Source organism: Chamaea fasciata, unplaced genomic scaffold (assembly GCF_029207755.1).
Source record: "Chamaea fasciata isolate MVZ Bird 193981 ecotype frontalis unplaced genomic scaffold, bChaFas1.0.hap1 SCAF_1, whole genome shotgun sequence".
Lineage (NCBI taxonomy): Eukaryota > Metazoa > Chordata > Aves > Passeriformes > Sylviidae > Chamaea > Chamaea fasciata.
In genome coordinates, this window is record NW_027094086.1 from 56815307 (window position 1) to 56842172 (window position 26866).

Genomic DNA, 26866 nt, shown 5'->3' on the forward strand with positions numbered 1-26866 from the left:
CATCATAAAAAGCATAATACCATTAGTTACACAGTTCTTTACCAGCATTCATCCCAAAAGCTAAGTAAGAACATAAGCTACTCACCTCAAGAAGACCTGTTAAGTATTTCTTACAAATTGTGACAGGTTCAACTGCAGCAGAATAGGTACTCCAGCCTGGAAGTGCAGTAACATGAACCATTCCTTGTAATGCTCTCTCCAGTGAAGGAAGTCCATAAAAATGTGGTGCATCTGTTACCCTTAAGCACTGAAGCAGCTTCAGAGCCAGCTCTGCTCTGAACAAGCCAGCAAGTTCCAAACCCTCTCTGGTTTAATTGTAAAAAACAAAAATGATGAACCATCAATATGAAGCTGTTACAAAGGATCATTTTGAAAAAGGCCAATGCCTCATTCTTCTTACTGTTAGTCTGTGAGGCTCAACATCCCGATTACTTAATTATGCATTATGCAAAGAGTAACGTGAAATTAAAGTTAACACGTCTAGCTTTATCCTGGTTCTGAAAACACAGTATTGCATCTGATTACAACAAAGTTGCTTAACTAAAAAAAAGACAAATGAGATACAACTCATTATTAAGCATGCTAAATAAAGAGCAAGAGTTTGAGAACAATCGATGACACAAGGAGAAGAACCAAAAGCTCAGTAGTTCCACATTCACATGGGTTTTAGAATATTCTAAGTTGGAAGAAACTGACAAGGATTATCAAGTCCAACTCTTAAATGAAAGGCATGCTACTGCCTACATGTTTCTTCTGATTCAAGAGACAAGTTTAAAATTATTTCCTGAAAAAAACAATAAATCTAGAATTAAGTAGATAAAAAATAAAGAAGTGTGAGATACATAACTAGCAGGGATTTCTATAATATGCCCCTTTTCCCACTGTTAAAATTTTTAGAACATGACCAAGTGGAAATAATGAAAAAGGTAACATTTTGAAAATATTTTCACTATGTTATATTGTGACACTAAATAATCAAATATTATCTTAAACTGCAATTTTAGTAGCTCTTAGGATACAGTTGGATGAAGGAATTTAGTGTGGGAAGGGTTTTATGAGAAACCTGAAGAAAAAAATAAAATAAAGTAAATTAATTTCTGTGTTTTATCAATTGGCAGAAAAAGGTTGGAGCTTCATGCTAAAAGTAGCTGTCCCAAATAGACTAAAAAGGAGTTAAATAAACATTTATTGCTATTTCAAATATTTCAGTGTCTTACTTTGCTATAAATACATGCTACAAAATCAATGAAGTTACCATTTGCCCACGTAAATTTGCAGCAGTGAAAAAGAAATAGCCCATCTTCTCCAGACAATCAATTTAATTATCCATTTGCTAAGTGACCACTAGGACATTCTCTTTCAAGTTTCCTGGTTAATTTCCGAATTTAACTGTGAACAGGTGTCCTGGGTTGAAGTATATTCTATCACCATCTTCATGAACTGTTGAAACCAGGTGAGGCAGTGCTCCCTGCCTCCTCCACTCTGGCTTATCTTCTGTTAAGGGGCCCATCAGCACCTTTGCCACATGACTCACAGATAACCCCCTCCTGGACTATCTCCTCTTAATGGGCCCATCACGCCTTACCACATGACTCACCATCCCATTGTGAGATGCTCCGCCCAGAGGGAGGAACCAAGCATTCCAGCCTGGATATAAGCTGAGACTCTGAACACCAGAGGGGCGCTTACCCATGGGATTCCTAGAGGACCCGAGCTACCAGACCTTTCTACAGGATCACTGCTTCAAGAAGACCACCTCATCTGGACTGCTTCCATCACTCCTCTCAGGTTGTATTCTGACTCTGTCAGTGGTCTTCTGTATTATTGCATCTCTTATTTTACTTTCTTTCCTTTCTTCCTATTAAATTGTATCTCTGACTTGGAGCCTCTAATTTGTTTTGCTTTCAAACCATTACAACAGGGATATCTAATGTTGATTTTCATTTCAAGACTGTATATTCAATTTTCACGGTTCACAGCAACTGAGCCACGATGTAACGATATTCAAATTCATGATGTGCCCAAAATTCAGCAGCAATAGGTGCTATGATGTTCAGCCAGAATAAGAGAGGCAGATGCATTTGCACTGTACCTGTCAGTCACTGCCATGGAACAAACTAACAACATGTTAAAAAGACGAATGAGTTCTTTATCCAGTCGTTGCCTGACAGCAGCCTGTGTTTCATCCATTTCCTCCTGCCCTTGGGATTCTGGTCGCACCAGAAGGCCCATAAGAGATTTTGGCTGCTAAAAGAAAAGAATAAAAATACAGTTACATAACACATTGTTTAACTCTTCTTTTAATAGCTTCATTAAAGCCATTTTTCTGTTAAAAACTTTCAAATCACACACATTGTAAGTCAGAAATTCCATGATTACTTAACTAAGAAGTAACTGCAAAAAGCACAGTGAAAAATTCCTATAATTACCAGGAACTTGAATCTCGAATCTATTAAGTGCCATAAAAGAATCTACTATTCTTTTAGGCCTTTAAAATATCCTGGCATTAAGACGACAGTGTATTATGGAGCATGAAAGAAAACTCTAACTAATACAGCAATAACCTGCAATAAAAAATAGATCACAAAGAACCAGAAAACACAAAGTAACAAAATCTGTTCAGGTTGCATTTTGGACATCTCAGCTGCTTGAAAGACTTCATTTGAAATGACTTAAAGGTTTTATACTAATGTATTGAATGGGCCACACTTCAAAAAATTTATAGGCTTCCCAGGCAGCAATATAAATTGAAGTACCTATAGTCTATAAATAATTGGAATTAAGTCTACTAGCATTTTCCCCCTAAATTCTCAGACTGTATTTGCAAATGGGAAAATGCAAGTGCATGCAGACTGTATTTACATCCTTTGTAAGACAAAGGATGCTCTTGCATGTTATGAAGGTTATACATTTGTAGCTGTGGAGCTAAGCACACCCTCATGCAGCCCTGCAGGTATGCACACATGTGTACAAGTACAGTCATATGATCAATCAAATCATGTAAGTATATATAACAACTCCATTCTTACATTTTTAAGCAATGATTTCAAGAACCACTTTAGATGGTCTGACTCCAGATTTGATTTCTGCTCTCTAAGCAATTTGTTTAAAAATCTTAGGACATCTACCAAAAGCTTTTCATCCTCCACAGAAGCTGGAAGCACTTGTAGAAACCTGCAATACAGATAAAAGCTTTCATACTTGCAGCATTTTAAAAAATCATTCAAAATCTCAGGCTAATAGGACTAGAGTCACCTACAAAAGTTAAATTATATGGAGTAAACATGTATATTACACATACTCACATATATAGCAAATATGCTATTGTATAACTTATTATACATATAATATGTATATTTTAAATATACTTGCATATGGTAAACATGGAATTCTCTTTATTAAAATGTAGAGAAATCTGAGCAGGGACACAGACAGAAAACAATAATTTACTAAATTCTAGTATTTGATAATAATAGCAAAGCTTACCTGTGCCTTTCAAACAGCCCTTGTTTTAAATATAAAATTTTAAATATTTGATGGTTTTGTGTGTAAATGGCAAGATCACATAATCTTCGAGATTGGAAGGGACTTGCAGGGGTCACCTGGTCTTGCAACTCTGCTTATGAACATGCAGCTGGTTGCTCAGGACTGTGTCCAGGATGCTTTTGAGTAACTCTAAGGATAGAGATGCTACAGCCTCTCTGGGCAACCTGTGTCTGTGTTTGGTCAGCTTCACAGTAAAATGTGCTTCCTGACATTCACAGGGACCCTCTTGTGTTTCTGTCTGTGGCCACTGCTTCTCTCACTGGACACCACTGAAAAGAGCCTGGACCCACCACCTTCTCTTCTGGTACTTGTACACAGTGATAAGATCCTCACTCTGAGCCTTCTTTCCTCCACATTTATCAGCTCTCTCATCCTTTACTCAAAGGAAAGATATTCCATTCTTTTGTTATCTTTGTAGTACTTCACTGACTCTCTCCACTACACGTGCTCTGTATTATTCTCTCTTATACTGCCAAGTCAAAAACTGGACCCAGAGCTCCAGACCGGTGCTGAACAGAAGGGAAGAATGACCTGCCTCAACTTGCTGCCAACACTCCTAAAGCAGCCCAGGATAACATCTGCCTTAATTTACTGCAAGGACAAACTGCTGGTTCGTTTACAACTTGGTGTCCCACCAGGATCCCCCGGTCCTTTTCTGCAAAGTTGCTTTCCAGCCTGGTTCACCCCAGAGGCTTGGACTTCCTCCTCCCCAGGTGCACTTCCCCTTGTTCAACCACCTAAGCTTCCTGTCAGCCCAGATATAGATATGTAGATATATAACATAGAGATATGTGTGTGTATATATATATATATCAGAATCAGAGATGCACTGACAATCAATTCTCCAAATTTAAAATATGAAAAGTTAGAAATGTTACCATTTTAGCATAACAATCTTTAATGGATTCTTGTAGTCAATATACTTACCTGTCCATTGCTTTCTGCCAAACAAAGCTTTTCAAAGTGGTTCCACAAGGCCCAGAACTGCATTTTAATGCAAGTCTGTCATTTAGGACATAGAAGCTAAGCCTAATGAGAGCAGTTCTAACATCCCTGTGGGATGCTGCCTGAATGATCAAACTAAGACAATCCTGCAGTCCACAGTTTGTGTGAGTTATTTTCAAAGTAAGAATGTCTTCTGAGGAAAGTTTTAGAGTGTCTAAAAATCTGAAAAGGCACAGAGAAAAATAATTAACAGTCAGTATCTTTACAAATTGTTTCAGTGTTGACTTCTTCCCCTTCCTGCTTAATTGAGAAGATAAAACAGAAATTGCCTTAGAACATTATTTTTGTTAGCCAATTCTTTCTTCACTAACCCTTCAAAAAAACCAAAGAAAAAAAATAAAACAAAAAACCAAAAACATGTAGATCATGAGGTGTTTTGAGTTCTTCAGAAAAACTATACCTAAATACTAAGTGTTAGTATTACCATTAAGAAGAATATTTATTTGAAATTTAGACCTTCAAGAAAACCAAGAAAAAGTCATGCAACTTTATCGCTGGGGTCTAAAAAAGTCAGTTCCCTAAGAAACCACAATAATTACAAATAAAAACAGGCCCAGAGTCCATTTAAAATTATTTGGAATTAGTCTGACCATCAATAAAAGTTAGATCAAGCTCTAGACTTCACGTATAAATGCAATTTAGGTAAAATATTAGCGGTGACAACATATCTTCATCCTCTTGGGATGTGATCCTTTATGTTTAAATGACAGCATTCTCAAACAAGTAACAGCTTGAACTGTTTGAATTTGAAAACCTATTTAAACTTCATGAAACACTAATTTAATTGAGATATATTGGGATTTAAAATTAAAGATAAAATGGCTCACGTTTCTGCTTCCTTCTCATAATTTATCAGCTGCAGTAGGTTTTCAATCCCATGGTACCATGACAGATTCCAAGCTGTCTTAAGCATATCTGACACGGGTTTCATAGCCAAGCACTCAGAAGACAATGGCACCACAACAGTATTAGGGCTAACTACATGATGAGCAGTGATCCTGACTGGGAGATGATACCTAAAAATACACGAATAACAATAACAATTTTTGAAAGTGGTTGGTGAGAGATTTTTTGTTTGCTCATTTTAAAATTAAATGCTCTGTTACAACCAGCTTGTGAGTTTGCAAACAAAGTTTTCAAAACTCTTTTATAGAGAACAAAGACATGGAGAAAAAAACTATATAAAAATGCTGATTTCATCATCATAAAAATGGTTTGATCAAGGTTTCCCTTCATTCTGTCACTTCCATACTTCAGGAAGGACAGCAAATGGAAATCAGCAGTTAACTGTAAAACAATCAAAACCAATGAACCAACGAGCCAGCACCCACACATACCTTCTAACAACGGCAACAGGTAAACTGAAGGCAGGTACCTCAGTATTCTTACTGGCTATGCAATCAGCCCTGCAAGAAATTAAGTCATTGTTACCATGCTCTATTTTAAGATTTGATTTTCTCCTAATGCCACACATGTTATCTCCTTATTACTTGGCTATAGATCCATTTCTCCCTTTACCTAGATCTTCAGTAACCCATTGATGAATAATTTGTATTAATAAACAATGTGTCTTCATTAAATCACACACATATAGAATATTTATTGCAGATACACTGTATATTACAAACCTCACGTACTTGTTTCCTTTTTTCTGTTAGAGAAAAAATCACACGCTATAAGTATTTTCAGTGTATTTCATGTGTGTGAATTCTAAAAGCCTATTTTTTTCATGCATATGTAGCTTTTAAATAATAAAATATCATAAGCTGAGGTCTGTTACTTGAAAGATAACTGTTACACTTAAAAGCCAAAGTAAACAGAAGAATTCTACTTAAGTTTAAAAAAAACCATCTCTACAGCCAGCTATTTGATTTGCGTAGCTTCTATTCATGGAAAAGATGGATTACGGAACAATCAATGTTTTTTGAAAAAAAAAAAAACCTTAAAATTAACACTAAGGTATTCATATTGCAAAAACATGCCAGGTAGGCCACCAGCACATGTAACCCAATTATCGAAACAATCTGGACCACAAATTCATAATTTTGGATCTATAAAAGTTTGGGGCGTAACTTGTCTGGAGATACATAAAAATTTATTTCTATTAAAACCTTACAATTTGTTTAGAGAATATGCTATTAAATAAGTGTATTTTCATACCATGTTTCTGTTCTTGCCACTTCATCAAACAACAGAAGACAGAGCAATACTGTAGTTTCAGTTAAAACAGCACGATCACTTTGGAGTATCAGGGAAACTGAATAAAATAAAAATATTTAAAAATGTGTTAGGAAAAAAACGATACCTAATAATACATAGAAGGACACTAGCTAAAAGCAACTGCTTTCCACAGTTTCCTGCCAACATCTTCAACACATACCACAACATGGAAAGACTAGCACACAGTGATTTATCTTTTAAATACCAGAATATGACATCACAAAGTGATCTAAAGTTCTTGAGAAGATACTTGATTAAACATCTAACCATTTTTTGACAGGAGTATTACAGTGGAAATGCAATTCTCACCTCTGAATAGCAAAAGTAGCAAAGAAGGCTGCTGTGCCAGGGACAGACGAACAACTGGGTCAGCACACACAATTTTGCGTAGGAGCGCCAGACACGGTACCATGATGGATTCCGTAAGCTGCAGGAACAGAGAAAAAGATTAAATAAATAAAACTATCAGTGTAATTTATTATGCTGCACTTAACACACACTGTCACACTATTAAGCAATATATTCCATGATTTTTAAAGAAGTCTAGAACTTCCTTAGACAGGCATATTTCAGCCAGATGAAAATTGAATATTCATTAAAAAATATTTATATACTTGTTGATTCATTTTATTATTAATTTATGGTAATTCTATTGGTCTCTGGCTTCGTAACAGAATTATAACATTTGCTTTCAAATTATACAATTTTAGGAAAGACATATCTAAGCTGAAGGATTAAAAAAAAAGTATTTACAACCATCTAAGTTTATTCATTTTTAAAATATGTAAATAGTTTATTATATCACAACAATTTTCTGGGTCCCAGCATTTTAGATCATGAGAATAGAAAGCAGTTTGCTAAAAGTTAAAGTATCAGTGAATGGCAAAAAACACAACCAAAGTCACAACTCCTAAGAAGGGAGTATTTCTTTCGCAGTATCATTACTTCACCAATGAATTTCTGGCTTTAAAATTTGTAAACAGCATCAACAACTACATTTTAGTTTCATACCATATGAATAAAAGCCCTACTTCTTTAGTATGGAGAGAATCTTTTGCACAGTTATATACAAAGCCTTATTTAGATGCTGATTTTTATTTCTACTACTGCTTTTATTTTCTCAGTAGCCATTTTTCTAAGAACATGTAAGATTTTTCAATCATTTTTCTTTGCTATTGATTTTATGATGAAATATAAAAAAGGCATTCAAGGGGAGAACTGAGAATCTGGACTAGATTCCCTCAGGATAGAGTCCTAATGTCACAGGCCCTAGAGAGATGTTGCCTGAGCCCTCCCAAGATTAAGGCGAACTTTATAAAGGGCTAAAAATATTATTTTAAAGTTCATGCTACACTCTTACTTGACTATGAAGGATCTGCTTAGGGCAATATATTCTTTATGCCTGTCCTTCCGTATTATTGAGCAATATTTACTCACTACCCAAACCAAACCATCAGTTGCATTACTTTCTCGCTAAAGAAGATAAGATACTGTAAAATCGACATTAAAAAAAAAACCCCACATTTAAAAACCTGAGGAACCTGATATTTCAATTTCTTAAACCGTATTTGAACAGTTTACTGAAGTACTTCTGTACAAGCTATCATAAATTGGACAGGACATTCTTTAATGCTATAGAGATAAAATAATCTTAGATACTGATCATCTGGGGTAAAAAATTGCCATGACTGAAGAAGAATATAATTTTCATTAGTTTCACAAAAAAAAAAAAAAAAAAAAAAAAAAAAAGGAATTCCACTAAGTATCAAGCAGTTCTTTTCTCTTGTACACTTTTGGGGGGAAAAAAGTAATTACCACATAAAAATTCTCGTGGTTTCTTAAATTAACTCAAGGTTTGGACAGCTGGAATGTAGTGACAATACTATGCAAGAAAGCCAAAAAAACTTTATCCACCACACTGAACACCTTCTAGCCTAAATACACTTGCATGAAATGATTTCAAAGAATGAATTCCAGAAAAAATCAAGCACCAAATTACCCATATCACAAAACTAGAAAGCTCCATCATCTACAACAAGAGACCCTCCCTGGTGATCTTATATTGGTCAAAAAATTATTTATACTAAAATTCAATCTAACATATTTACAATAACATGTCATGCAATTACACCTCATTTTTAATTATAATTTGCTTCAGAATTTAAGTTTAGTGACTATTAGACTTAACACATTTTTTTAAGGTTCAAATGTTTTTTGTTCCCTACTGAGAAAGCTTTCAGGGAAGTTTTGGTACATTACAGAACCTCACTCTACACAATCTCTGGCTAACTCTTCTCACAGGTAGGCAAACCAACCTTCTCTTATTAAGAGAACCTCAGCCTTATTGAAACTAGAAAAAAATACATATTGTAATTATAATTGTTATTAAACATTTGTACTCAGCACAGCATTAATGCACAAAAACCAGTGTTGTGGGTGCAGAAAAAAGCAGACTCTACTACTGTCATGCTGTGCAATGCTTGCAGAAGAAGGTCCAACATTACTTTTACCTTGCCATCCACATGAACACACTCATTAAGGTAGAGCAGTATCTTTTCTATCAGACCCAACTTTTTCACAATGCCGTGCATTTTGGTGTCTGTAGGAAAAGCAAAAGATAGTAAGGACAACTGGTTGTTCCCAAATTTAATATTAAACAATATTAATATTAAACATTGTGTAAGATTACAAACTCTTGCTAGCTAGAATAAGTTTCTAATATTGCCAATCGATACTGGAAAAAAATCAACAGTAGTACAGATGTCTAGCAAGGCAAGCCTCCTCAAAGTATCTTTATCTGACAACAGTAGCCTCTTGAACACTAGATTTTTCAATACATTACATAAATTCCCACAAGAATTTTACAAAGAAGAATTACAGTAATCCCAGTGCAATTCATTTTTAGTCAAACAAGGATGTCACTTCTAATTTTTAAAAGACTTTAACAGTTTAATATGGAATTGAAAATGGTATTTACTTAATCACCATGAGTGTATTTTCCACGGATATCACCCTTTAGAGTACCTGGTTTAAGAATATGCAACAACATAAACAACAAAAGAGGTATGTCATTTGAATTGGTTGGGTTGGTTTGTTTGTTTTTTAATAACTAAAATGTGATCCTTCATATGAAATTTGTCCTGTTAAAACCGCATTTTTTCCTTCAAAATGTCATCCTATGGTTTGTTTCAATTTTGAAACATCTGAAAACTTTTTGAAGCCATAACTAAATGTATTTTATGAGACAAAGTAGATTCACTTCCTCATTTTTGTGGCAATTTTTCTGACAGTAATACTAACACTATTAGTATTACTAACGTAATACTATTTAAGATTTCACCTTCCCATGGCAAAGACCTTATGTTCTCTCATTAGAATTCAAATTCCTTGAAAAAAACCTTACTGAATCAGTTTGAATATACAGAGTAAAAACATGAAGGTTTGAAACTCTACAGTTATGCACCACGTGAAATAATGCTCCAGGATTGCTTACTTGCATTGCAATTCAATCACTTCTTTTTACAAAAATTCATAAAATAAAAATTGCAAAGAGTACCCTTAGCACAAGCATACAGACAACCTAGCAAAACTTCAAGCTCACAAATGACCAGCACATGAATACAAATTTTCTGAAGAATTTTACCTTCTAAAATGACAACCAGCTGCTCAGCTGCAGACTTCCGTAAAACCAGGTCAACAGCATCAGAAGTCAAGATATCATACAGCTTTTCAACAGTTTCTGCCTAAAAGTCAAACAATATTATATTTGCATCCAGTATGCTATCATAAAACAAGGTAACCAAATTTCCTAGAGCCCACATACGTGTAAAAGGAATAAATTAAGTTATAATCTTTTTGCAAATTTCTAATAACATCTGTGGAATATGAAAATCAAACAGTTTCTAGTGCATCACAGCTGCAGCCTTTAAACAAATAGTGCTTAATTTATGCAGGACTACAGAAATCTTAAATATACAGAAATGCTAGAACATACTTTCTGTAAAGGGGACTGAATTTTTAATGACAATAGGGTCAAGCACCTAAGCATTTGCTTATCATATTGTTAATCTGAAAGTACTGAGGGGAAGGAAGAAAGGAAAATGGAGGGGAGATGAGAAAACAGAAAGAAAAAGAGACATATTCCCTTGAGTCATACACTCATGATTTGCTTTACACTTTGCAACAGCAGCAATATTAAATAAACGCTAGTTAAAGTTTGCAATCTGTTTTAAAACATTTCCTATTAAAAATTATTTGTGCATGATTTAGTAAAAAATGTTTTTGTGGGGAAAAAAGTCAGATGCTATCCATGGAGAATGAAATTGTCATGAACACAGCAGGCCTGTGTTCCCTGCACACAAATCTTTTCTGCATAGAAGAAAAGAAAAACAGGAAGGATTTTTTCTTAGTGTTGCAAATGGTAGCATAAGAACTACTGTTTCAGTGCACACAGAAAGAATACATCAACAGATTTATTTTTATGAAACAAGACAATTTGTATGAAATATTGCAACCTTCTGAAAGAGAAAACTTCAGAGACTGGACAGGTAGAAGAGCAAAATTTAGACAGAATTTACTAACCTTAATTGTTGAGTTCATTTTGTCATCCCATTTTAGCTCCATAGTTCCTTCTAGAATAAATAAGTTTGAAATGCTGGAAAGGATATTACCATCCAGACATGGGCGTTTCAGGTTTGCCCCTTCTTCATTCAGAAGATGGAATGCTAAATGTTTAGCTGCTACACAACGAACCCTAAAGGAACAAATACTTAAAATAAATTTATAAAGCCCTCATGCTGGAAAACTGTAGCTGTATAGTTAGAAATGAATTAGTTTATAATATGGGGTGGAAGTACATCACCCAGTATTGATCAATCAACCTTTCAAATCAAGACACAGCCTGACATTCAGGAGAAGACACTGCTGTCATCAACATGAGAAGATGTGCTGAAACTCCACAGAGCATTACTTACAGTTGCTTTTTTGAGAAGAGAAGGCGCAGAGCAGCCTGCAGTCTGGAAGTTCTTGGGAGAATGCCCTCTCCTTTGTCAGAGGTTGTTTCACTCAAAGAGAGGATGCATTTACCTAAAGTATCTTTTGTGTCAGCATAACCCTAAGAGAAACACACAACAAACAGAAATTTCCAAGATTACAAAAATCCCGTTACTAACTTAGCAAATTCGACAAGGTACCTAATTCTATTTTATGGGCTAAGGGAAGGTGTGAAAGGAGCAACATAAATACCAAAAAAACAACTATGCCGTTATTTTTAAGAAAACATTCAAATTCCGCAGATGAATATTCCTCTGTGAAAATAATTTTAAAAATAATAAATCATCCTGTATATAAATAAAAGTGAAGATTTCTTTACATGGTCCGGAGGTGCTTTGACCCAAAGCTTCATCCTTCAACCTGTTAGTATGATTCTGCTCTGTAAGGCCAGTTTCCATTTCAATAAATAAAATTTAGTCTCTACAAGAAAATTATTTTAAAACATGAAATCCTACCAATTTTCAGATCTTCATCAAAGCATTTTAGCACACAGACAGACAAAAGGGAATCAGTTATGTCAAGTAATGATACTGAAAACATTTTAAAAGAGCAAAATACAATGCATGCATCAGGTAAACACAGACGTCTGGTATACCCTGCTTTGGTATCTATTGTACAAAGCCACTATAGGCTACAGAATGGTGGGAAATTCTACTCATAAAAATTTCTCCCATGTTTAGCCTACATCTTATATTAAATCCCCAACTATTTAATCTTGAATGCCAATCATAAGTAAGATGTATATGCAAGTAACACAAAAAAGCTCTAATGACTGGTTGAGAAAGCTCTGAAATAACCCTTCTCCTACCTCCTCTACATATTTTTCTTTCTGAGCCATCTATTTCATAGCCCATCTTATTTGCAATTTCTCCCCATTTTTGCCTTGATTTTTGTGCAACTTGCATACAGAGTAAAGTTATATAAGCTGCTTTTTCAACTTGTGGCAATACTGAGGTTCATGCAATTAATGAACACATAGCAGGGAAACTGCAAGTTGGTATAATTATTGAGAGTGATCTTTTTTGGAGAAATGAAGACAAAACATATACTTTAATTTATTAGCTGAAAGAGAAACAAGGCAAAAGAACAGATACCAGGCAAATGCAGCAAAATATCTACTCTGGAAGACTATGGGCAGACCACAAAAACAAATTGCAAGTACTAATAAAAAACCAGTAAAGAATCCAGATGGAGCAATTAGGCTGAAAATCCAACTAAGAAAGGTAAAAGTAAAAGGTAAAAGGTAAAAGTTCCATTTAGATCAAGCCGACAGTAAAAATAATGAAAATTAAATTTGCACATTGTTAGAAACATGAAGACTAAGACTAATATTGGAAGCAAATTCAGCAAAAAAAAAATCTATATATACTAAAAATATAGCTTATGCTGACTCCTATTTCTTGAGTGTGTATTTGATCAGAAAACTATTATCATGGAGGAGCTACAGTTTTCAAATTTAAGACATGGGGGACATTCTAGTAAGTATTAACAAATTTTTAAAAGCATGAAAGCTTTAATCTGTACTTTAATCTATCCTCTCATATCTTCAAACCTTTTAAGCCCCAGTCAGTACTGGCTCATTTGTACTACAACATTTCAAATTTCGTGCCCAAGTAATACCAGGCTAAAATGTGTCTACAAATTCAATATACTAACTTTTACTGATATTGGCACCCTTATAAAACATTTCTCCTTTGACATCTGATAGAACAAGTCTGTAAATTACTGTTAATCAATTTTCCATCTGCTACTTCTCTCTGTTATTTAACCTGATATACATGATTGCATACATCAAATTCAGTTTAAAGCACTTAGAAGTACCTGTAAAACAGGAATGACAGGACAGAGGGCCTCAATAAACTTGTTCCAAGTCAATACTTCCATCATTAACCGTCCTTGCAACAGATGTATCAGAATGGCCTTGGCTGTAGAGTTCACCTGCTCAATAACAAAAAAAAAACACAAACCAGTAATGCAACCACCGATGTGTCTAAGTCAGTTTGTCAGTGCTGTGAATTGGAAAAGTTATACAAAAGAGTCTCAAAGACAAAATATTATTACTGCAGAATGCTACATTTAAAATGTCAGTGACACTAAATACTAAGTTGTTAGAAAAGCCTCCAAGAGAAAACACAATAATAGCTCTGTCTGAACAGCCCTCAATCATTTTTTCCTTAGAATTCTCATTTGTCTTTTCTGAAGTAAAATAAATCACATTTTATTTCCAGTCTATGACATGCTTCTGAGAATACAGAAAGACAAGAGACTGTTTATGTTGCCATTTCACTTTCCTGAGCCAAAGAGTCCAACTAAGAAGGCTACCAAATATTTCAGACTGTATCATAATTCATCTGATGCTCTCTGTCAAAACCAAAAAAGCTAAATGATACAGCATTTATGTTGCATTTATGTAACCAGTATAGAATCTACATAATTTGCAATATTAGAGTATCTATAAACTAAAATTATTACTGCAGTGGGAACATAGAAAAACAGTTCAGCTTATCAGAATTAACTCTTTCTTACACATTGTAAAAACACCTATCTTCAGCAGCTAAAACCCTGCATTTCATGCCACAGCTAAAAATCCTCTCACCCCAGAAAACAAGGGCAGCCTTTAATAATATCACTCTAGTCCACCTTTAGAGAAAGGCTGTCTTTATAAAATTATACGGCCATTATCAAGCCTAACTTTGAAATACAGGGTTCTTCTCAATTTTTTTCTCATTTTCACATGCCTAAAAGAGTAAACTGATGCTTTATGAAAACTAAGCAGCAGTTACATGGCAAGAAGTAAAATAAATTAAAAAATACTTGGATATGATGTTCATTATCTATTTTGTTAGAAGCATAATAAAAATGCATTATAAGGTAGAGAACAAAATGTGATAAATTAGTAAATAGGCACTATCTGATTTTTTAAATTCAGCATCAATTGAAATCTATTTCTTTTGCTTGACCAACCAACAAAAGACTGTCAGTCTTTTTAATAACATAAAAAATGGAGTAACCAAAATAAATGCTTCCCTTGCAAAAGATAAATTACATACAAAGCATAAACATATAGTACATTCTCAAAGATATTTTTACTTCTCTCTTTAAAATGCTCATGTCTAAAAAAATGAAAACTTCTAAATAGAATTGTACATAATACTAAATTTAAAGAAAAATCTCATTCCAGAGGGAAGCTAAAAATATATAAATAATCTGTTAGTCAATGTTCTTTCTGACTGTTGGGATGTTATAGATCAGCAATAAAGGAGTTGTTATGAAGAACATCAGTGACTTTATCTTCCTCTCACAACTCCCTGCTTACCTCTGCAGTCTAGGAAATAGTGGACATATGTTAAGCAGTCATGCACATAAATGGAAATTTGGTTCTGTTCTATAACATTACAAAACACTTCTACAACACTCAGAAAACTATATTTAAATAGATGTTTGTGGCGGTGAAATACAGTTTTACAGCAAACACTTGCAGATTTAAAGTGTCTTTTGTTCCTCAACCATTTCAGAGGTTACACCACTTTTAAAAAGACTTGACACCTAAAAGTTCCTGTTTCCCATAAATGTGAAGTACCATACATACTTTTTTCCTCATACACACATTTTACTAGGGCTGAATGTATTACAGGAAAAAAGTAAAAAACACGGCTTTTTTTTTTGTCTTTATTACAGCTAATAGCATTCTATGCACAAAATATTTTCTTATCTCTGAATTCACTGCAAAAAAAAAAGAAGCTTCCACTTTCTACAACCTTACTATTTGCATGGCTTTTCTGTATGAAAGAAACAATATTTAGTCAAAATTTAGGGTAAGCATTAGACAGCTATGGAGAATATCAACACCTATCCTGCATGCACACCAACTTAGAGATGCAGCTAGTAAACAGTACCTCATTCTTATCCTCCTGAAGGCCGAATGTGCAGATTTCATACAACACTTTAGGGTGTAGAAGAAAATGTACTCCCTGGCAGATTGAAGGCTTGGGCTCCGCAACATTGTGAATACCTAAACAGTCCTTCAGTAAAAATAGTCAGTTTAAAAATTCAAGACAGTCTCCATGACCACATCTTGTTTTATAGGCAACCTGAAGTTGTCATGCAGTAAAAGACTTTCTCCATGCACTTTGCAAGACTAGTTCTGAAAGCTAAACATGACAGTCCTGGATGAAACACAATCTGTTTGGATCACTGATTGAAAATTCCTGTTATTACACAGGACTAAGAAATAGAAAATCATTTTGGTTTTACATTAGTGGATTGTGCTGTAAGCACTCTAGGTACAGATAATGTCCCTTATAGAAAATAAAAGTGTCAATCAAGTATTATATCAAAATACAAAAATTATTTTTATTTTAGGAGCCAATATAACTGAATACCTAAAATGACCTGATAAATACGACGCTGCCATTCCCAGCATAGGGTATAGCCATACTTTTAGGAAGTTTGTGCTCTTTATCCCTCAGGCTATCATTACAAAAAACTAAGGCCGTGACAAAATACCCATGTAAAAAAAACAAAGACACACACAACATGGCTCCAAAACAGGGCAAAAATCCCAAAGAAACAAAACAACAAACAACATTAGGAGTATATAAAAGGATTTACATGGTCTTGGCATATTATTTTTAAGGGCAGTACCTGATGTCTAACCTAACAAGTAGATTTGATACCAAGAATGTAACAGCAAACTGCAAGCCCAAGCCCACACTGGTTTTTCAGCATATAACACAGGAAACAGAATTTGTATTAAAAATGCTTCTAATGACAAAACCATATAACATGCACTATTGAGTGCAACATCAAGAGTGTTAAGTAAGCATTCATTCAAACCTTAACCACTTCCAAACAGCAGTGATAGGCTTCAGCTTTTATATTCAACAAAGGATAAGACAAGAGACGGAGAAGCAACTTCTGACCCTCTGCCTGAAGCAATGAGCTGGCCTCAGCAGACTTCCAACTGAAAATGAAAAAGAGTTAATTTAACTAATTTATTTTACAGTACCTAAAGATGCCTAGAAAAATTCTCTTGTTAAATTTCAGGATAATCTCTGAAAAATACTTCCTGCAATGGTATACATTCTGAAAAACAGTAAAAAGTTCAGAGATCACAACATATTTGCCAAAATCATAGGATCAATCTTTGTGTTTGTATATGTTTGTTCTTTTAAACATGTAGGTAATCAAAGACCATAGTTTTTCAAAACTCTCTTATCAACCTTAACAGCCTGACAAACACAGATGTTCATCTGAAAACATAAAATTGTATTGAGCTTCAGTAGACACCTTTGATCATATGTATGATTATTAAAAACACCTGTAATTTATGATTTTTTCATTTTCGAGGTTAAAGTCCATCACACTATCATGACGTAAATTGAAGTTAGTTAAAAAATTGAATTTCCTACTGCCTGAAACAGTAACCAAACAATAATTACTTCTAAAAGTATTAGAACACTGAAAAACATTTCATAATTTAAAATCACTTACTGGACAGCTCTTAAATGCAGTCTCCTTTGAAAAAAATCCCTAAAGTCAAGTTCTGAATCAGTATAAAATTAAATCTTTGTTGTTCAAGAACTTTTCCAGGCACTATAAGGTAACTTATTCTCTAACTAGAAACATGGAAAAATCAAAAAAGCAATACAAATGCGCTGTTTAATAAATGAGATGCCATATTGTAATATAAAGCATCTAAAATAAAGTAAGCTCTTTAGGATTGCTGAAAGGAAAATAGAAGTAAGTTATACAAATACACTCAGGGCAAAGGATTTCCAAGAAGTCTGAAAGACAAGTCAAAATGTTTAAGACTGTTTCCTTATAAATCACATACTTTACATACAGAATCACAAAAGCTTGTACACAGAATATAACATTAAGTTTTTAGCACCTGAAATTTAGTTTTCAAGCAATCTACCACAGAATGGCACAAATCAGTTAGAAGAGGCTGTTCAATGGCTAAAAGAAAATAATTGCTCCCACAGGGAATAAAGAAGTGAGCTCCCATTTTATCCACAAAAAAAAAAAATCACATTTCTCAAGCAGAGTTTTAAATAGCAATGTACTCACATATTTGAGGATATGTGAATGCATTCTTGAAGCAAGGGAAAGTGTAGGTGAAAGGGTAGACTACTCAAAGCCTGATCTGCCAATTCTAGTAATTCAGAAAGATTCTTGTTCTCCTGTGAAGTAAAATGAAGAGAAAGAATGAAACTAACAAAATTAGTAAAATTAAAGGTATTCAGTATTACTTCATAATCTTTTTAAATTTACCAGAATTAAATACTAAGTAGGTTTTTGTTCAGTCTTTCACAGAGAAGTTAGTAATTAACTAATTCAATACATTTCAACAAAAAAAATTTAGAACCTATTCCACAGAGCTGAAAGCCCTTCAGCTGCTGAGTCCAAATAAACTTCTATTAAACTCAGTAGGAATAATATATGTCTAACATTTCACAGCATGAACACTGTAACACTATTCAAATTACTATTTTTTTATCAATTTTAGGCATTTATGCATTTTATGTGAGAGGAGTACAATAAAAGATTTAACTATTAAACTTTTAAAATATCACTATTAAAGAGCAAGTTAGATATTTTTAAATTTAAGTACATATGTCTTCATCATATTTGGTTACAAAATACATTAAACATGAGCCATTTAAATTTGATGGAGTTAACTTCATTATAAAGAACATTTTATGACCAAAGCATTGCTTCTATTAATTCCAGAACCTGCCTAGACAAAGTATAGGTTGTCTGATTTAACACAGCACTGTATTTATATTCTGTATGTTATTCATTTATATTAGTATCAATGGAACCAGTATTGTGCAAAATTGCTTATCCATTTAGATAATGGAGAAGAGTATTTCAGTACTGTGCTAGAATATCTTTAACTAATAAAGCAGTTGTCTTTATAAAAGCTCAAAAATCTCAGTCAGTCAAGTAGTTGTCTATTAAAGCTGTAATTCCCAAAGTACTCGGGATTAAAAATTCACTGAATGGTATATTTAACTCCTGGACAACACACATTCACCCACACTATATATTTTAACAGATATAAAATAAATAACATAATATATAGCTATGTATTACATAAAAAGATATATATTTATATACATAAATGTTTGTATAAATAAGCAAAGTATTTGCTGCTTCTTCCTTCTTTGCCCATTAGAGGTCCTGTGCCTTCTTCCAACTTCCAATTGTTTATTTCTTTGTTTTTACTTCAGATAAGATTTTTTTACCAACATCATGACTAATATTAATGAAAACAAATATAAATAAACTACACCTTGCATCATACAGAATACTCATCCTTGGGAATCTTCCTCTGCTATGCTAGATTTACCCTTCTACCAGAGAGAAAACAAAGTGAGAAAAGAAATTTCCCTACAGGAAGTATTTTATATAACAAAGTTTCACACCTCCTTATGAACTTCAACCATAAAGCTACAAGTGCATTCAATTGCATATGCAGCTTCTGAAACTTGCTTATAAATACTGTAGTTCTCAGTACTCATTTGCTCCAGATAGGCTGCAACAGATTCATGCATGCTTGGGTATTCCAAGGAGAATGACACATCCAGTGAGAGAAGGAACAAAGCATTCAGCAAACTCTTTTGTGTAACTTTACTCGCCTTCGAAAAAAAAAAAGCAACTGTCAGAATAACAGCCTGAAAATACAGTAAAACTAACAACAGCATTTGCAGTCACTCAACAGGTACAATCACTATCGCTGCTACTTAAAATTTAGAGAAACACATTTCATTAAGTGATTTTTATATGTAGAATTACTTTCTCTTCATTAAAAGTGATAGGTAATTAAATGTCACTCCTAATACCAGACCTGCAAGCAGTCACAAAAGTTGTGCATGATCCAGGCACGGCACACCGCTGGCCAGAGTCAATTCACTGTCTGACCACGAGATGGCAGAGAATACACAAACCACAATTATTTCTCCATTTAAAAAAGCGGTCTACAATTCCACATGGTCATATAGCAAACTAAGGACTGAGATTTTTCTTGTTGTTTTGGGCTTTTTCTTTAATTTTTAATTGCAAGTGTACATTCTTTCAATTTAAATTTTGACCTCAAATACTGTAACTTTGTTTCAACTGTTATATACAGAATGGAAACTTTGCATTAGATACACAAGAATACAAAAGAAAAATTTATAAAAAGTCATTAGATTAGTACATCGACACTTATTTTCAAGTACTTAATATTTGTGACAAAAACCCTGTAACTGAAAATCAGTCTTCTACTTTGACTGACTAATGTCTAAGAAAAGCTACATTCCACTAAAAATTTGTCCAAAAAATTAAAACCCATTCAGGTTTAAACGTCTAGCACTTTCTATCACACAAAAACTTCATCAGACCTTCCCAGCTGAAATAAAAAGCCCCTCTACCCTAAAAATCAAAAAACACCCAACCCCAAGGGCTACAACAGAATTTTTAAAGAACATTGAAAGCCAAGAACAATTAAAATCACTCCAATTTACAAAAACATAATTTCTTACTATATTCCATCAGATTAAGAGTGATGATTTTAAATGTTATGTAGTCCCACTCTCACTTGCATGCATACTATAAACGAGCAGGGGGCAGCAGAGCTTTGCAAGCCATGTATCATATCAGAAAAAAAAAGAATACTGAATTTCAAAATCTCATTTAAAAACTGTATTAAAAATGTTTCTTTCAAGATTTGTAATCTGCAGAACACACTGGTAACTGAAGAATGGACAAAGTTGCCATCTGTAATCATACATCACCCAATGCACATCAGAATGAGTTCTCTGTCCAAGGGGCTATTTTCTCAGTATTCAACCCTGAGGAAGGTATCTCTTACTGCCCTCTTAAAATGCAAAACCAAGAGACAATCACTTATAATTAGTGGTGACATACCTTTTCTACAGGGAGAAGTATTTGGAGCAATCTAACAGTGAAGAGTGAAATGCTAATAAATGCCATTCGGTGATGCACCAGCATCACCTTGGGCTGTTCTGCACTTATATTGCTTTTGTGATATAATATAGTTTCTCCAAGCAAACCCAAGACCAGAAGTAATTTGTCTTTCTGAAAACAAAATCAGAAATACAATAATTAGAAAAAAAATGAAACATCACTGTATATTTACACAGCATTTACACGGCACCTGCAGTATCATTAGCACAATTATGTCACATAAGCTAAAATTGCATAAATCCTGCAAAATACACAGCATTGTGTTTATCACCTATGCTTTAGTCCTGGACCTGAGTCTACTTTCACTATTAGTTCTGAATACTTTCCTCAATAACTACCCATTCCTGGTTGCTCCTTCCCCTTCCCTATCCCACTTTCCTCTCTTCCCCCACAACTTTAATTTCTGCTCACTACACTTTCGAACTTCTGAAATTTTACCTATTTTGAAATTCAGTCTCAATAAGGAAACATGAAGTCCTGGTTTTGAGACTGTTAATAAAGTTTTAGCTTAAAACTAAAAAAATAATTTAAAAAAAACCCTTCTCAAACCAATTCACAGTAACTTTGAACACATCAGAGTTTTTTTATCTCAATTGATTCTCAAAGGAAACAGCAAAACTTTTTTCTTCCTCACCCCTACCTCACCCCTATTAAAAAAAAAAAACAAACAACATTTAACTGTATGCCATTACCCACCTAATTTGCAGAGGTTTGTTTGTTAGTAGCCTGGAAATAAACATTATCCTACTAATAATAATCAGTATGGTATACATACACATACTCTACTGTAGTTTCACAGATTTACAGGCAATGAAATATACTGATTCAGATCATAAAACAAGTAGACAGAGATATTAAGCTAGTGAGATTAAATGTTCAGCAAGGAATCCTTAGCACTGATGTGATGTTGATCAATTATTGTAGATTTTCACAGATATGTAGATTAAATTCAAAGAAAAAATTCTCATTCACTAATAGGTCCTATAAATATAAATATTAACATTTATAAAATTGAGAATAGGAAAGCCTAAAGAAATATTTGAATTTATTAATATTGTAGTTATTATTGTTTCGTATTCAGTGGTATTTTCATGAATTCTAACTCAAGTCAGGTGCATTTAAGACTACATTTAATTCAAGTCTTTAGACAAGTTTCAGTCTGCAGCTCTGGTAGGTTTGAGCCATGTAGGTAGGTGCCTGAGCCATGCCAGCTTATGCTTTAGCTTTCACTTGTCTTCAAAAAAGTAAGTCATAATCATTTTATCTGTTAGTCACTGATTTTACAATTCATGTATATAACAACCCTCAGTTGTGCTCAGCAATTTAAGTTATTTAGTCAACAGCATCTTAATGCTTCGAATCTCTGCTGGGCCAGAAAGGCCTCTCCTTTCTTTCCCAGCTAAGGAACATTGTTAGGGCATCTAAAATATGTGCAGATCTGTAGTTAATGTGCAGGAAATGGATACCATGTATGCATCTTAGAATTCCAATCTTGGACCTGAACAGTTATCTCCCTAATTTTAGACAGATAGTTTATAAGGAGTAAAGAAAAGGAAGGTTGCTGTGTACATCAAATTGGTGTCCAACATTCACAGTCAGTGCTTTTCCCTCAGATTCCCTTCCCTATATGTGTTTCTCTTAATGGCTGCTTATCTTCCTGAGGTGAAACTCCAAGTATTGTCTGGCAAAAGAACTTACATTATAGAAAGTGTCATCAATAGAACTAGCAATAAATTACTTAAAATTTTCAAAAACAGCTCAGCAGAAGCTTAGATATATGACTCACTGCAGAAAATGTCAGAAGCTTATAACAGGAGACAAATACAGCTGACCAAAACCTGAAGAACCTCACCAATTCCAGCGCAAAAAGGCTGTCGTCTTCCCAAACATTTTCAGAAACAGCATCACCAATAAGGGACATGTCTTCAACAAGCAATTCAAGAGCTTCCATTGTCACTCTCCTACTGCCTACAAACACAAATGAGAGGACAAATTCAAATACAGAGAAAATATTATATTTTGATATTCAGAAGGCACCACTGTAAACAAGAAATTATTCATCATATGAAATTCTAGTATTTCAATTTTCCTATATGCTTCTACAAAACTAATGCTAACAGTCCTCAGCCACTAATAGCAGTGGATCAGAGAAGACAAAAACCAGCCAAAGTTACAATAGATCAAAGTAATCATATACTTAGAAAAAAGTCTGAATTTCCTTAAAACCTGTTCCAAAATTATTTAAGAAAAGAATCATGAACTTTACTACAGCTATAAATCTGATCACTGAACTTTAAAAAAGTTCATAATAAAGTCACTAATTTCCCCCATCCAGACAACTGTGTTACAAATCTTCTGTATATATTACCTATTCCCATTAATCTGCACTTTTGGTATAGGAGTGCTTTTCTTCACAGATTATTTTGTTTGAGATCTTTTAAATGACAAAGAGATGAATACCCACTTGAGCTACTTGCACAGTTCTCCATAACAGTTTTCCCTTTGCTTTTAGGCTGGTCTTTATTAATTTTTATTTCTTCTTCTAAGTGTCTCTTAACTACAAGGCTAATCTGGTTTATTAGTGACTTTTACCCTCTGTACAAATTTAAGCTTGACTAGGTGGCCACAAAGAAACTTGGCCTGAGCTTAGAAATCTACAGCCTACATTTACTACAAATATAAACCTCCTTCTAATGTCCTCACATAATGAGAAAACAGAGGAGTTAGGTTTCACAAAGAACAAGGCAGAATATCTGGAGCCAGACCAAATATTTTCAACCTCACACAAGTGAGGATGCCAAAACTGTCTGACATCCTAAGGAACCATAGGGTGACAATTTCCCTTAAATATTCAATGCAGTGCAACAGTTGGCTGAGTTACTTGTTGGTGGTATATTTCTATCTAAAATCATAGATGGATTTCACACAACACCATTGAATTTTCAATTTTTCTTTTAACTAAGATGAAAATTCTGTATCCTTCAAAATCCTCAAAACAAAATCTCTTTTTTTAAAAAAGATAAAGCTCTACTTGTTCATTGTAATTAAACATTGATTTCTTGTGGATTTTTCTATCTCTTGTAAATTTTACACGCTGCAGAAACCTTGTGGATATACTTGAGGAAAAAAAATTATCTCTGTGACTAGATATGTAGTGATAATGACCACAGCTTCTGCAATTTGCAGCTTCAGTGATCTGCTTTGGGTGAGAAACAACAGAGAATGGCACAAGGCCTTTTTAAAAGCTTGGTTTTACCTATCTCACAGATGTTCTGTTTTCCAGTGATTTTAGGACAATTTAACTTAATAAATTTCTCCATTTAAACCAAAAAAAACCAAACCAAACAAACCCCCACAAAACCAAAACGAGCCCACACCACCACTGATTTCTGCAGTGACTTCACTTACAAGGCAGATGAGCACAAAGGAAGAAAAATTCCAATGAACATCTCCACAAGGAACAGAGTTTAAGCTTAACTAAAATACACTTCATATTGCAAAATAAAAGGCAGCAAACTTTACAATAAGCTTACTGTTTTTTCCTTTACTCAGTAATTTAAACATCTAGAAAAAAATCTACACTATACCATATAAGTTGATAACAATGTTCATAAAAATGCTTGTTGATTTACTAAAGATAACAACCCAAAACAGAACCACATGAGAAACTGTGTATTACTGTCTCACAATATCCCACTGTCTCACAGTGTGCCTTCAGATCACAGGCTTTCAGATCAACAGGAGCAGGATAAAAATATTAGTTTCCTTACAATCTGTGTCTCATTACAGCACAGTGGAAGAACGAAGAAGTATCACCAAGGAGAGTTTAAAAAGTGTAAAAAACCTATGGGGAAGATAAACAAAGACAGGTCCACTTGAAAGAAAGAACCCTGAAATGTATAAACACTGTCTTTTAACTCTGCAGATTTGAAGTGACAGGAGACAGAAATGGAAAAGATAGAAAATAAATTTTCTGCAGTTTTATCTTATAAATAAAAGATGCTTAGAAGTAATGAATGTGCTTGTGACTAATTAATATTTAAATACCACTCTTCTGAAAGGGAAAAACAAAACTTTAATTCATTTTAGTTGGTTTATAACAAAAAAAGAACTGAATAATTTTCATACACATTTCATAGAATTTTTATAAGTTGAAGCCTCTAACTTTTAGTTTCCTTGTCATAGATAGATGCACACTTCCAGCTCCTGTATTTGAAATCCTGACAACATTTACCAATACCTGTTTTGAATTACAGTACATTTTACAGCTAAATACCATTTTAGACAACCTAGGAGCAAAAAGATTGTCCTCCAAAAGTGCTTTGCAATTTAGAACCTCTATAAATTAAAATCTGCAATCAGACTGTCATTACTTATGTTCCTTAAACCATTTGTTACTGCATTTGTAAGAATAAAAAGAAGCCTTTTACCGGAATATTTGTTTATTATTTCTTTAACAGGAGGAAAACTCTATGCTTAAACAGAGCCTTTGGAGAACACCTTTGGTCAAGAGTGGTTATTTTTTCATCTTCCTGAATGACATTTTATCCTGCCACACCAGTTTTCTACCATACACTCACTTCCTGCCACTGCCAGCAGAAGCACTTAAAACTTCTGCAGCAATTCTTGAAATCAATCAGAAGATTCAAGCTTTGTGACCTGAACAAAGTCCCTAGAAAAGATCTGTTGCAACTAGCCACAGTACATCAGTAATCACCTGTGCCTTATTTATTGGAGGTACTCACTTCATCGACCAACTTCTTAAGGGTATCTTATCTGAAAGATGAGAAAGATTTGGAAGTTAAATACGTAAGTCAAAACTTTCTCACCTGTCCTTAGAAGAGGTATTGCATTTTCCAAGATGGAAACACAGAACTGAGGAAGGCTAAGCTGCTTCATCTGTAATTCCAAAGTGTCCTCATTTTCAATATCTGGTAGATCAATATGTCCTACGTCAAATGGGGAATGCAGAGAGATTCTGGAGTTTGCATTTGCCTGAGTACTGTTTCCACTTCAAACAAAAAGCAAACAAAAATTTTAAAAAAAGAAACATAGTTAACTCTTGCAAAGAGAAAACACACAGGCCCAGATGTTAAAAACAGCATCAAGTATTTTCATGACTCCTGCCTTAAGCATATCCCTCCTCCCATCTCAACCTTTCTCTGCTATCTACCAGTGTGGCAGAAAGATGAGCATTTTGTTTGGTTATTTTTTTAAATGTCACAGGTAGGATCACAATGCCTAATGTCTTGGCAATCAGCCTCAATTTCACTTAGCACTGTATACTGGAAGAAATACACATGCAACAAATACAATATTGCATAAGAAGTATCAGTTGATTTGAATTTTTTTATGAACAAAATCTTTCAGTTACTTGAAGCAAGACCACGTACTAAACCAAATTTCAGCCTGAACTATACTTACTATATTAAAACCATCCTATACAGCTAGCCACAAGAATCCTTAGAAGGAAAATTAAGAAGCATGAGCTATGTTTACTCCTAGAACTACCTTTTCCACTGTAAAACAGGAAGTTTTCCCTTACCCAAGAAAGCCTTAAGTGTAATCAAGTATATATTACAAAGTATACATAGTGCTATTAAATTATAGACATTTTGATTATTACATGTTTTATCTATGATATATGAATCTTATTAAATATAGTATATATGGTTCATAAATTATGAACAATATGTAATTCATAACTGTATTAGTTTTCAGCTGTTTTCAATAATAATCTAATTCCACTGTCAGCATTATAATTAATAAAAATCAGAACATATTTTTAAAGAAGTTTTCTTATCCCAAACGATGTTTAGCAATCTTGATTTGCTTTAAAAACCTGTGTGACTTATTACTGGGTTTTGGTTGGTTCCCTTTTTTAATTATTAAACAAGCTGAAAATACTGAATTGTGGCATGACTGTGCTACATTCTACTGTCTAACTAAATGTAAAATATGCCTGTAAGAAGTTAAATCCCAATTGATTAAGGAGAAGTCAATAGAAAACTAAAAGCAAAATAGAAGAGTTCACCAATATCTAGCTGGGGTTCGGCTGCACTTACCA

General features: G+C 33.9%; 1 protein-coding gene across 2 annotated transcripts in view; it reads right to left on the reverse strand.

The window, feature by feature from the left end:
- RTTN (rotatin) overlaps positions 1–26866 on the reverse strand; it is an 81167-nt gene that overhangs the window by 44335 nt on the left and 9966 nt on the right. For both annotated transcript variants that reach the window (XM_066184329.1, XM_066184322.1), the window contains exons 9-28: positions 25629–25810; positions 22652–22767; positions 20740–20910; positions 19257–19469; positions 17896–18008; positions 16660–16786; positions 15720–15845; positions 13645–13761; positions 11745–11884; positions 11353–11524; positions 10415–10514; positions 9282–9370; positions 7081–7198; positions 6712–6808; positions 5889–5957; positions 5379–5567; positions 4474–4713; positions 3030–3174; positions 2093–2247; positions 86–305 (exon numbers count right to left, since the gene is read on the reverse strand). In XM_066184329.1, coding sequence (XP_066040426.1) covers positions 86–305; positions 2093–2247; positions 3030–3174; positions 4474–4713; positions 5379–5567; positions 5889–5957; positions 6712–6808; positions 7081–7198; positions 9282–9370; positions 10415–10514; positions 11353–11524; positions 11745–11884; positions 13645–13761; positions 15720–15845; positions 16660–16786; positions 17896–18008; positions 19257–19469; positions 20740–20910; positions 22652–22767; positions 25629–25810 — 2899 coding nt within the window. The remainder of the gene's footprint in view (positions 1–85; positions 306–2092; positions 2248–3029; positions 3175–4473; positions 4714–5378; positions 5568–5888; positions 5958–6711; positions 6809–7080; positions 7199–9281; positions 9371–10414; positions 10515–11352; positions 11525–11744; positions 11885–13644; positions 13762–15719; positions 15846–16659; positions 16787–17895; positions 18009–19256; positions 19470–20739; positions 20911–22651; positions 22768–25628; positions 25811–26866) is intronic.